At 41.8% G+C, this 13891-nt stretch overlaps 1 protein-coding gene across 2 annotated transcripts; it reads right to left on the bottom strand.

Annotated features, from left to right (window-relative positions):
* Positions 1–3477: 3477 nt before the first annotated feature.
* elac1 (elaC ribonuclease Z 1) lies at positions 3478–13122 on the bottom strand. 2 transcript variants are annotated; one of them, XM_021476083.3, is made up of 3 exons: positions 12731–13122; positions 8771–9247; positions 3478–4054 (listed from the first exon to the last, which is right to left on the bottom strand). In XM_021476083.3, the coding sequence occupies exons 1-3, from the start codon at positions 12978–12980 to the stop codon at positions 3570–3572; spliced, it is 1212 nt and encodes a 403-aa protein (XP_021331758.1). In that variant the 5' UTR covers positions 12981–13122; the 3' UTR covers positions 3478–3569.
* Positions 13123–13891: the final 769 nt, after the last annotated feature.

The following is a 13891-nucleotide window of genomic DNA, read 5'->3' as shown; positions in this document are numbered from 1 at the left end:
AGGATATCATTTGTTGTTCCTGAAACTTGGATAGGCCACAAAACTTTTTTCAGGAAGTGTTTATATTATTAGATTACATTGTCATATATTGACCCTTTGCGTTTAAAAAAACTGGGTTGTTTGGAACACGTCAAAGACATTTTGAAGGACTTTGAAAAATGGTAACCATTGACTTCTATAGTATTTTCTTTTTCCCCACAATGGATGTCAACAATTACTGGTCTTCAACATTCTTCAAAATACCTTATTTTGTGTTCAATGAATCAAAAAACTCAAACTGGGTAAATGTTAGTAAATAATGAGAGATTTTTAATTTTTGGCTCAAATATTGCTTTGAGGCGCACTGGCGCAGTGAGAATGGCGAAAACAAATTATTCAAAGACCCATGCTATGTAAAAATATACAGACTAATTCTGGCGCCCATTATTATATGGCCAAAAAGACACTACATTTTCCAATATGTCTATATTAATATATAAAGACAATAAATGTGTTTATTATAAACGTATAAATGCTTAGTTTTATGATCAAATCTCTGTTGCTTTAATTGTGAGGTAATACATATCCACTGATGATTGAGAGATGAAAAACACTGCTTAAAATGTTGATGGATCACATTTGACATTTTAATAAAATATCATATGGATAATCAAGTTATTTCAAATCAACTCATCTTGAAATGTTGCTACAGGTGTAAAAGTTATTATTAAATTTACACAATCCACATTCTGTGCAAAAAGGCTCAACCTTACTGTAGGTTTTACCAACCTTCCTATTGTTTTCCCCACCGTGATGCCTTACTTTCCAAAGAATGTAGTAAACAGTGTTGGATAAAGTTACTTTTAAAAGTATTTATTACAATCGTAAGCCTATCTTAATATTTTAGTTGCCATGTTTCCAGTATGAATTAGCATGTTGCTAGTATGTACATAGTATGATTAGCATGTTGCTAGCATGTTTTTAGTATAGATTAGCATGTTGTTAGCATGAATTTAGTATGAATTAGCATGTTGCTAGTATGTTTCTAGTATGGATCGGTGTGTTGCTAGTATGTTCAATGTAAAGTTAACGGCTGTGTCCGAAACCGCCTACTACTCAGTAGGTACTGCATTTGAATTTAAACGTACTACTCGGCCGTTAGAAAAGTACTTTCTATACAGTATGAATGTGAAAAGTATGAATGGAATTCGGACGTACTACATCCGCCACTTTGTCATGGTCACATGACCTACCTGCGTCAGTTGCGTCGCTTCACGTCCATTTAAGAATTCTCTTGCGGGTTCATTATGGGATAGCGCAGCGTGCATGGGATGCAAACTCCAGAATCTCGCCGGAAGTAGTAAGTCATCCGGGTACTTCTCGCATACTGATTTTCGAATTCTATGAATTCGGACATACTACTCGGCTCGCATACTGATTTTAGCGTACTATACAGTATGGAAGGATGCGGTTTCGGACGCAGCCAACAGCTGTTTCTCAATTCCAAGAATGCAGAGAACGGACTTGTGTTCTTGTGGAGACTGGTCTTCCTAGGTGTCTTTTGAGGAACGAACTCAAGAGACCACGAGAACAGAGAACACGTCCTTAGAGAAATGAGATGCTGCGTTCTTCCTGATGGTCACATGACCTTCACCCGTTTTAAATGGTAAATTATTCAAACATTACAGCATTTTGTTTTTCCCCTTTTCAAAATACATACCTTGCATAAAAACATAAATATACTCTGCACAATATGAATAAAACAGATTTTAATATGAATTTTAGCAAACAAACACCCTTAATGTGTTTATTCCTTTATTAAGATGTCCATGGTAATGTTTATATTCACCGTTTCATTTAGGGAAACTCCTGAAGTAAATAAGTTAAATCTCTGAACTTTAATAATATATCTAGATAAAATGCTGCGCTTCCCACCTCCAGTCGCAATGACTTCTGGGACTTCTAGAGCGAGTTCGATACTCAAGTCTGCATCGGTGCGTCCTCGATATCAAGATCACATCCAGGAAGTTTCACGCATCCTCCGTATTTGTGGTCTTGAGAATTGGAACTGAACTTAGGCAGCTGATGATGACGTTGCACGAGGACGCAAGACCGCTGAAGAACGCATATTGAGAAACAGCCACTGGCAGTTTTTTTACAATGGAAGTCTATGGGACAGTTACTAGGGTGCCGTAAGTGGTTGCTAGGGTGCAGCTAGTAAGTTGAAAGGTGATCAGTGATTGGCAGATTGGGAGTCTGAGTTAAATGAGCTCAAACTTAAGTCAGTATGACAGAGTTAAGAGGTCACTAAGTTTGGTCCAGTGTTAAGTTAATGGGACTTTTCAGGATTTCCCAGGTCAGTTTTTGAAAAACCATAAGTCGGATCAGTTGGAAAAAATATAGCAACCCTAGTCAGACCAGTTAGGAGGTTTGGTGTTAGTTTAGTGGTTGTAGTATAAACGGTCAAGGAGGAGATGCATATAGTAATTAGTTTCAGAGGAAGAATATTAAGTTTATGTAGTATAACAGTATGTTGGCCACCAAAATAAACATGAATAGAATTAGTGTAACGGAGGCCAGCTAGTAAGTGCTGTGCAGCTAAACATCACTACTCTGACCTCTAATTATGCTCTAGCGACAGATACTGAAGCCATGGTATTTGGCCTCCTTGGTAGAGCAACCGACTCCCATACGAAAGGTCGCCGGTTCCATCCCACCTTGGATCGGGTTGGGTGGTGTAGGACTGGTGGGGTTACATTCGTGCCGTGACTAGGATGGGAGTGAGGTTTAGGGGGTGAGTGTAACGGAGGCCAGCTAGTAAATGCTGTTCAGCTAAACCTCACTCCTCTGACCTCTAATGGTGCTCTAGCGACAGATACTAGAGGCCATCGCTGCGTCCGAAACCGCATACTTCCATACTGTATAGTACGCTAAAATCAGTATGAGAGCCGAGTAGTATGTCCGAATTCATAGAATTCGAAAATCAGTAGGCGAGAAGTACCCGGATGACTTACTACTTCCGGCGAGATTCTGAAGTGCGCATCCCATGCACGCTGCGCTATCCCATAATGCCCCGCGAGAGAATTCATAAATGGAAATGAGGCGACGCAACTGACGCAGGTAGGTCACGTGACCACGACAAAGTGGCGGATGTAGTACGTCCGAATTCCAATCATACTTTTCACATTCATGCTGTATAGAACGTACTTTTCTAACGGCCGAGTAGTACATTTAAATTCAAATGCAGTACCTACTAAGTAGTAGGCGGTTTCGGACGCAGCCCATGTCTTTGGCCTCCTTGGTAGAGCAACAATTCCTGTACGGAAGATTGCCGGTTCGATCCCAGCTCGGACCGGGTTGAATGGTGTAGGACCATTAAAAGTTAAAAACTCACCTGCTCATGGATATCCAAAAAACTGAAGCACCATTTTGATTCAACACAACAAATCTACTCACGTGCATTCATGAGCTCACCTCTGAATCAAGAACCGTCTAAAATGTGGTACAAAATGACTTTATTAAAACATTTTCTCATATTAAAATTTAATAACTAGAAAACGTATTTCCACATGGGCTAAATCTGACAGGTACTACGTTGTCGAATTCCTCTTGAGCGCCACAGGCAGAGTGAGAAAGTCTTCAGCCAGAATGACGTCCGTCCTGGAACCCTGCAGCACCAGCTCAGCTTGTCTCTTCAGCTCTGAAACATCGTCTTCATCATCATCTCGCCGGAGATTTTCAGGTTTGTATCGTTGACTGAAGTGGTGGAGCACCAGTGTTTTCGCCTCACATGTGAGCGCCACCGCCGCAGCCATGCCAGGAGTGCTGTGTCCATGTTCAACAGCCTTCTCCTGCTGCCCGTTCTCCAGCGTGGCCTCATGCACCAGAACATCAGCACCGTAACACGCCCGTTTAAATCCCTCGCCCAGTGGAGCACTGCAGTCCCCGAAAACACACACCTTCCGGCCCTTCAGCGGCGGCTCCAGCACCTCACCAGCTGTCAACACACGGCCACTATCTAGAGTCACCGACTGTCCGTTCTTCAGACGCCCGTATAGAGGGCCTGGTTTCAAACCTGGAAATACGTGAGCAAATGTTATATGTTTGACAAAAACACAGTTCATATTGCTCAAAACATAGGGGGCGCCCTTGTATGTCTGCAATGGAAACTGGAGGTCATCTGGTGGTCATCTCTGGTATTGTGGCCAAACAAAATCTTACTGAAAGCTCTTTTTTTTTTGAGATATCAACTTCAAATTTGGAATGGAAATTGTTCAGATATAATAATAAACCAAGGTAGCATAGTGGCTCAGTAGTTAGCACTGTTGCCTCACAGCAAGGAGGTCACTCTTTTGAGTTCCGGCAGAGTTTGCATGTTCTCCCAGAATTTGCTGACAGTACGTTCACACCGAAAGCGGCGAGCGCGTCCAAGGTCGCTCTGGCCGCTCTGGTGACAACGCTGTCTGCCTTCAGTTAAGGCGGAGAGAGCGTCAAAACTCGCTACATTGATCTCGTATTTAAAGGAGCCGTTGCAGCATATCAGTTATATTCCTGCATAAAACATGTTTCTAGCGTGAAAATGTTGCGCATTTCTTATCAAACTCATATAACATTGGAAGATCAAGTTGCATGTGGTGTGGCTTTGCTCTATTTATCCAATATGTGTCCATATGTCTGAAATATCCTGAAGCAGCTAATGTTATACTGTTATGTACTTTCACATCGCATGAGATTCCTGCTTTTTTAAGATAAATTTATATAACATTAATGAACATCAGTAACTCGCCAGTAACTTATTTAATGTATGTTCCTGTAGGAAAACATTGTAAATAATGAAAGCTATGACGCCGAACCACGTCATAGCTCATTACCATAAAGTTGACTTCATTTCAACTCTCCTCGACGCTCATGCCAGCGAAGACGCGCCGCGCTGCTCCTCGCTGTTTATTGCCGCCGGCTCTCATTGAAAATGAATGACTTCCGGCTATTTTTATGCTCTCGCTGCTTTCGGTGTGAACGTACGGTCAGGTTTCCTCCAGGTGCTCCGGTTTCCCCCACAGTCCAATGACATGCGCTATACTATGCACTATACCCATACCAAGAGTGTATGGGTTTTCCCAGTACTAGGTTGCGGCTGGAAGGGCATAAACAAATGCTGGGATAGTTGGCGGTTCATTCTGCAGTGGTGACCCCTGATAAATAATGAACTAAGCCAAAGGACAATGATTGCATGAATGAATAATAAGCATACACTACTAATGGTTGGGCCTATAGACAATGCTATCGCTAATCGCCTATGGGCGATAGACATCACGATGCTGAGCCGGCATCACGAAACTCTGCCCCGAAGGGAAAAATGCGAAAAATACACACTTAGGCCCCATTTACACTAATACGTCTTAGCTTTATAATGGCATTTTAAAGTGAAAACGATCCACACTGGCTTTTCATCTAGCACAGGGTTTTTCAAAGTCTAAGACAGTGGGCCTCCCTTTTGACACAACTTATCCATTGGCGCCCCCCTCCTCCCAAACACGCACGCACGCACGCACGCACGCACGCACGCACACACGCACACATATATATATATATATATATATATATATATATATATATATATATATATATACACAGTATATAAAGACACAGACAGATGTCAGACTGTTAACTCACTTTTATCATCATTTGCATGAAAGTGCAATTATTTACAGAGTAATAACAAGTATTTTAATATAACGTTTTTAAAACTAGGATGATGGTTCAATATGAATAGAACAGATCCAAGAACAGTTCATCCCAGTCAAAACAGTCGAAGTTTAGCCGGTCTCATGCTGTCATTAGCCAAAATATTTTGACAAACCACACATAAAGGTCGTGGTTCATCAGCTGGTCCTGTCCACGTAAATCCTAAACTCAAATACTGATCATCATATCGTCGTCTTTTGGGTTTAAGCCCTGAACTTGAAGGCTTTTGTGGCGAGGGGGCGTGGCCGAGAGCCGTGGGAACGGAGTGAGGCCACCGCGTAAGTGGATACACCTGCGGTGCGCACCTGCCTCAGATCCCACGGAAGGAGGTCTGGATCATAAAAGGAGGAACGAGGGCAGAGGAAGCCGAGAGAGGACCGGACCCAGACATATTTTACTTTTGCTTTCAGTTTGACGGCGGTCTCCGTGAGGAGCTGCCGTCCGTTTGTTCTGGTTTAGACGGCAGCCTCCGTGAGGAGCTGCCGTCACTGTCATTAATAAATCTTTTTAAAACTGCGTCAGTTCTCCACCTCCTTCTTCCCGGCGGCCAAAGGGCCGTGAACTTCATTACAGCTTTGAATCGGGGGCGTCTCAGAAACCGACCCATTGTATTAGCAGGCATATACCTGCATTGGCGGGCTTGCCAAACAGAAGCGAATTCACAGCTATGGCCTTCTGGGTAAAGGTTTTCTTTTATTTGACGTATTATTTTTTTTGCTTTGTTTAATTAAAACGTTTAAATATAATAAAAAATACATATAATAATTAAACTTAATAATTATATTTTTATTATATAATATTTTTTCCCGCGCCTCCCCTGACATGCTCTGGCGCCCCCCAGGGGAGGCGCGCCTCACACTTTGAAAACCCCTGATCTAGCATTTCTGAACAGCCCTCCGTCCACAATATACCGCTGAAAACACACATCATGTGACTACACACACACAGACACACTGTCATGCGCTCGAGACAGCGGGTCTAGGCAGTCAGCGAGACAGTACACTGCTTCAATCTTTCACTTTCACGCTTGTACTTAGTAATTTTATTGAAAACCTCAGACACTGTTTGTGGTTCCTAGGGGCGTTGCTAGACATCAAAATATGAAAAAAAATGCTCCCTCAAAATATAAAAAAAAATAATATGTATATATATATATATATAAAACAAATAAATTATATATAATTTTTATTTAATAACAGTATTATTGTTATTCTACAATTATTATTCTAAATAAATAACAGAAATGAATCCTAAATGTAACTGTAAAAATTACAGGCACAACTGGAGTGATGCTAAGATCATTTAAGAAATCTTTTGCATGAATATTAATTTAATTTGATTAATAAAGCCCCTTAAATAACTTTGGGTTGCCACAGCGTAATGAACCGCCAACTTATCCAGCACGTTTTTACCAATGACTGTAAAAAATATGGACGACGCGACAGCCCCTTTTCCCATTGAACGCTTTGAGGGCAATACGCCTGCTTGACGGGCACAAACTGTCGCAAAAGACTGCTGAAATTGGAGCCTTGACATGCGCAGAAGGACTGTCTGATGGAGCCAGAGGAGGAGCCGCGAAAATGAGTCGAGCTTCCAACCAAACGCTTTATGTAAAATCAACCACGCCCCCCGAACTGCTCAGCATGCGTTTGCTGTCATATCAACACAAATGGATGTAATAACATTAACAAATATGAGGGTTTTATATATTCATTCGCGCCAGCTCCGGGCAACAGCGCATAACCTACTCGCGGCGTTGCGGGCTGATTCCGGCTCGCATGCGGCAGCGCCGGCTCGCTCTGCCGCCGCATCTGGCTCGATTGACTCGGGCTGGAATCGGGCAGTGAGTTCAGGCATCCGGAATAGGTCCAGCAGAGGTAGTCAGTCTGAGGGGTAAGTCTCCGGCAGGCGAGAATCTAGCCGGAACTGGCCCGAGTGTATCGAATAATAACACTTCAGTCTCCTGCCGAAGCTCAGACGCGCTGCTTTGAGAAACTGTCAATCACAGCTGTCAATCACGATGACACGCCCAGCATTAAATTACTGCTAAAAACAAACTGTTTACAAAAATGAAGATCTGCACCTATTTCAGCACAATAATCAGTGCCTTAATCGACCAGAACTATCTTTCGGGACATTTTATTGCAAGTGTAATAATTTTTTTTATTTGGGTTCAAGTCTCCTTCATAAACACGGAGGAGGCGGGCTTTATGACTTGTACTGCAGCCAGCCCCCAGGGGGCGATCTAACGGCCGAGACCTTCACTCAAACGCAGGCTTGCGGCACACTTGGTTTTTACACAGTGGATGCCCTTCCTGCCGCAGCCCATCTCTGGGAAACATACACACACACACACACACACACACACACACACACACACACACACACACACACACACACACACACTCATACATTACGGACAATTTAGCCTACCCAATTCACCTGTACCACATGTCTTTGGTCTGTGGGGGAAACCGGAGCACCCGGAGGAAACCCACGCAAACACAGGGAGAACATGCAAACTCCACACAGAAACGCCAACTGACCCAGCCGATCAGGCTCAAACCAGCGACCTTCTTGCTGTGAGGCGTCAGCACTACCTACTGCGCCACTGCATCGCCTGACAAAATTCGTGTTTACGAAATATAAAACTGATAAACATTCAAAGCTTGCAGTTTCACTTCTGCCTAAATGGATCACCAATTTTTTTCACATCACCTCATACTTCAGTTTCTTATCAAATCTTGACCAATTAAATGCTTTCTAGTATCTGACATGCCCCGCCCCTTCTCATTTGCTTATCATTAATGTGCTTGACCTCAACCACCCTCACTGGCAGAGCCGTGATAAAAACAAAACCCCATTGGCTGTTTTTTTAAAAAGGGGAGGAGTTACACTGTGCCATCCTCTCTTCATGTGTCAGTTTTCAGATTTTGTCAAACCTCAAATAACAAATGCACATTTCAAAGGTCTCTTTAACTCTAGTGGAGCTGTAAAATGAGATTTTACCAAAAAGTGGAGTGTCTTCATAACTTTAATGAGTTACCTAGTTCTTTCAGCAGGTCTGTGTTCAGCCGTCCCGGACGTTCTCTCTCCTCCACCGAGAAGCCGAATGAGGGGACTCTGTGGAAGAGCTTGAACGCTTTAACCACAAACTGTTTGTCATCAATGAGGTGGTAACAGTCCGTGTCGGGGTCTGGATGTACAGTTCTGCCAGGACGCTCCTGCGGGTGAAGGGTTTCACTGGCGGTGGTCAGAGCAGGACTGAGATGCCCCTCTTCAGGACACTGCTCATCGGACGGCTGCAGTTCATGCACAGCATACGGAAAAAGCAACTGCGAGCCAGACAACTGCAACGCCACACGGATGAAGAGTCTCAGTCCTCGCGGGCCGTAAATGTCCACACAGGGCGGAGGCTGATCTGGCTGAGGGTTCAAATTCAGACTGATGGTGCACAGCAAACCGGGAAGACCAAACAGATGGTCTCCATGAAGGTGCGAGATGAACACCTTGCTGATTTTACCTGAAGACAGAACATGGGAAACATGGGTTATTCTGCTAGATATGAAGCTTCATAGTTAATAGTAGCAAGAATGTCTTAAACCAGTGGTTCTCAAACTGTGGTACGTGTACCACTAGTGCAGGGGTCACCAATCCTGATCCTGGAGAGCCGGTGTCCTTGCAGGGTTTAGTTCCATCTTGCATCAACACACCTGCCTGGATGTTTCAAGTATACACAGTAAGACCTTGATTAGCTTGTTCAGGTGTGTTTGATTAGGGTTGGAGCTCAAATCTGCAGGACACCGGCCCTCCAGGAACAACTTTGGTGACCACTGCACTAGTGGTACGCAGGCTTCCTTCTAGTGCAGGGGTCACCAGCCTCGGTCCTGGAAGGCCGGTGTCCCTGCAGGGTGTAGCTCCAACTTGCCTCAACACACCTGCCTGTGTGGCTGTTTCTCAATATGCGTTCTTCAGCGGTCTTGCGTCCTCGTGTTCTCGTGCAACGTCATCATCAGCTGCCCAAGTTCAGTTCCAATACTCAAGACCGCAAGTACGGAGGAAGCGTGAAACTTCCCGGATGTGATCTTGATATCGAGGACGCACTGATGCAGACTTGAGCACCGAACTGGCATTGGAAGTCCCAGAAGTCATTGCGACTGGAGGTGGGAAGCGCAGCATTTTATTTAGATTTATTATTAAAGTTCAGAGATATCACTTATTTACCTCAGGAGTTTCCCTAAATGAAACGGTGAAAGTAAACATTAACATGAACATCTTAATAAAGGAATAAACACATTAAGGGTGTTTGTTTGCTGAAATTCGTATTAAAATCTGTTTTATTCATATTGTGCATTATAGATTTATAATGTTTTTATGCAAAGTATATATTTTGAAAAGGGAAAAACAACAAATCGTTGTATGAAGGCTGTAATGTTTAGGTAATTTCCATTTAAAAGACGTGAAAGTCACGTGACCATCAGGAAGTACGCAGCATCTCAATTCTCATAGGACGCGTTCTCTGCCCTCGCGGTCTCCTGAGTTCGTTCTTCCGAGGACACCTGGCAAGACCGGTCTCCACAAGAACACAAGTCCGTTCTCTGCGTTCTTGGACTTGAGAAACAGCCAGTGTTTCAAGTATACCCAGTAAGACCTTGATTAGCTTGTTCAGGTGTGTCTGATTAGGGTTGGAGCTAAAATCTGCAGGACACCTGCCCTTCAGGAACAAGTTTGATGACCCCTGTTCTAGTGGTACGCGGAGGAATTGCTGAATAATTCAAGCAAAAAATTAACACTTTTAACCCTTGACGCATACGATAACAACAATGTGATCAGGAAATTGATTCTAATAAGCTAAACCTTTTATTTTATTTTTAATTTCCTAATGTTTATTATGTATTCTGAAGCTAAACCCCTCCCCATATTTGTACCGGTTGTTGAGGGCGTATCCTGTATTTTTATATCCCAAAATTGACAGGTACGGTTTAATGACTTGCTTTCTTGACACACAAAGCCTTTAACACGCAGTAAGCAGATCTAATTTCTAAATTAAATATGTAAATACAAATCATACATTTAAGGTTAATGTTAAGATTTCAAAGACATACAAGTAAATCAGATGCAATATCGATTTCAATTCTTTTTCAAAAACATTTTATACATGTTCCTTCTCCTTTATGGCTCCTACACTCTGGAATAGCCTTCCTAATAACATCCGAGGCTCAGACTCACTCTCTCAGATCAAAACTAGATTAAAGACCTATCTGTTTAGTAAAGCGTACACTCAGTGCATCACTTAGCGGGTATCACACAAGTGTCTGCATCTTGCTTATATACACTATGAACAGCAGCTACGCTAATTATTCTCTTTTTTTTTCTCCATTTCCACCTGTGGATACTCATCCCAAGGTCCGTAGATTTTGCGGAGTCACTGATTGGATCCAAGACCAGCGACGAGATGATCCCAAGGTGTCCGGGACCAGGCCGTATCCTGAGCTGCTGCTGCGCTGGTGGACATGGGGGAGTGGAGAGCATGAGACTGATTCCAGCGACGCTCCAGGGACAGACGAGTCTTCCAGCCTCCACCGGTGAGACTGCAGCTCAACACAAGACTTTTGGCCAATGGAGAAATTAAAATGGTTGTGCCGAACTGAGTCTGGTTTCTCTCACTGTTTGTTTTCTTCACTCTCCTATCGGTGAAGTTTTTTTCCCCTCTCTGCTGTCGCCTCTGGCTTGCATGGTTCAGGATCTGAAAAGCTACGCATCGATGGATTTGCTCTTCAGTGTTTGGACTCTCAGTAATGATTTTAAACCACACTGAACTGAGCTAAACTGAACTGAACTTAAACACTAAAAACTGAACTACCATGATCCAGTTACTATAACCATTTATATGAAACTGCTTTGACACAATCTACATTGTAAAAGCGCTGTACAAATAAAGCTGAATTGATGTGAATTGAATATAATCACAAATAGCCTATATTTATGAGGTCCAAGGAACATTTCCAAGTTTTTTTATGACTACACTACTATATGTTATTCCTTTACATTTAAATACAGCACTTTTATTTTCCTATTTAAGAACAGTGCCATTTTAATTAACTTTTAGAAGCATATTTAAATTTAAACATATTTTTTTTATCTGTAAGCATAGTGCAGTGTTAAAGTATAAGCAATTCCTATGATTAAAATGGCAGACAATAATAAATATTCATAATAATAGAAATTAATCTGCTTCATTTTTTAACTGTGCAGAGCTTTGGCTGCTTGATTAGGCCTACTACGCTACTGCATTTCAATATATTATGGTGGTACTTGGAGAGACATTTTTTTCTGAGGTGGTACTTAGTGAAAAAAAGTTTGAGAACCACTGTCTTAATCTAATCTAAGCAACATTACGTAACAATAATATGTAATAATTTCAAGTAAGTGCTGTTAATTTTAACAATTATTTCCCCTTATTTATATACTAATATACACTTGTAATCATGTTTATCTATCCCTGTATATATATTCATATATTGTAACACATACACTTGTAATCATGTTTATCTATCTGCACACTACTGATTATTAATAGCAACCTGCACATATATTCATATATTGTAAATCTGTTCATAGCTTATCCAACCTGTTTATAATGTTCATAGTACATCCATCTGTAAATATCACCATAGTTTTCTATAACTGCACTTTATAACTTATTCCTGTATCCTGCACTTGCTGCTATTGCACTGCTGGTTAGACCTAAACTGCATTTCGTTGCATTGTACTTGTACATGTGTAATGACAATAAAGTTGAATCTAATCTAATCTAACTTAAATAAATGATTAAATATGAATTAAATTAAATACAGATATACTATTTTCAAATATTTGTTTTAGATACAATCAATGTCAAATTATATAAAGATAATAAGTCAATTTAATTAAACAGAAATGTGATTTTAACAATAAAAGCTTTGAACTTTTGCAAAAATGTAACATCATTAGCCCTAAAGAAGACCTTTTTTTCTGACTGACAACTCAACAGTAGAAACCTGCCACAACACAGAGACCCGTGTCAGAGAACAGCAGCGGCAGTGAGTGAGAGTCTGACCGGCTCTGAGTGTGCTCTTCATCAGCTGGATCTGCGTTCCCTCCCCGCAGTCGAAGAGCCAGTTTTCCCCTTCAGTCCTCAACACGAGAGCGGACGCGCCGCGGTGAGGAGACGGGTACGCGGAGCCGGTCCCGAGGAACGTCACATCCATCGACATCTTGCAGATTTCTGGGCATTTACCAGATTAGTAACACATAAACACTGTCAGGAGAAGGATACACGAGCGTTAACCATGGCTATCAGCTGAGGCACGACTGACAGGAGTCGAACACACGCGTTCTGATATCAACATCCGGGGTACGAGCACTGACGAGGACGCGCCTGATGAAGAGCAGACATGCGTAGAAAACTACGGACTGTTGTAAAAGTTGGATTTCTAGTAATGACCACCACCCTCCCTATCCTTAAGTCACCACTAGAGGGCAACGCCTATAAATATTGGAGAAGGGTATTCCTGCACAACTGGAGTGGCTGCACTCTCAGGACCGCATTTTTAGGATCGCATCTTTAGGATCCTAGTTTTTTGTGACAGCGTCAACTGTCGGATTGGATCATGGATTCGCTAATGGACGACACGGATGACAAGGAAAGTGTAAGTACCGATTTTTCTATTAAGTTTTATTTTAAACTGTTAAAATATGTGTTTATTTTGTAATGCTGCTGTTTTATACTGTGAGTTTATGCAGAAATGCCAGATTAGCCTGCATGATTTACCCCACTTTTAAGGGTCTGGGACAAAAATATTACGTGACGATTTTTTTCCAGAAGAAGAATAAAATATTATAATAATAAACATGGATAATTTTACACAGCCAGAGTGAGAGCTGCTATAAATGTTAATAATTTTCTAGAGTTCGTTTTCTAGTTTGATTAAATGCTACGACGTTCCTAGCTCGTGGTTTAATGAAACATTGTTGATTTTATGGCTTAATTGTTGACTTAACGGCTAATGTGCTTAGTGACATGCATTAAACTAAGATGGTAAAAGCACGTTTGATGTGAGAGTTTCAGATTTATCTATATTTTACTGAATTCGTGTTATTCGTTGTATTACATTAGCACATTAAA

The sequence above is a fragment of the Danio rerio genome, chromosome 5 (genome assembly GCF_049306965.1).
Source record: "Danio rerio strain Tuebingen ecotype United States chromosome 5, GRCz12tu, whole genome shotgun sequence".
NCBI classification, from domain to species: Eukaryota; Metazoa; Chordata; class Actinopteri; order Cypriniformes; family Danionidae; genus Danio; species Danio rerio.
The sequence above is the reverse complement of the archived record's forward strand: the minus strand, read 5'-3'. Positions and strand labels throughout refer to the sequence as shown.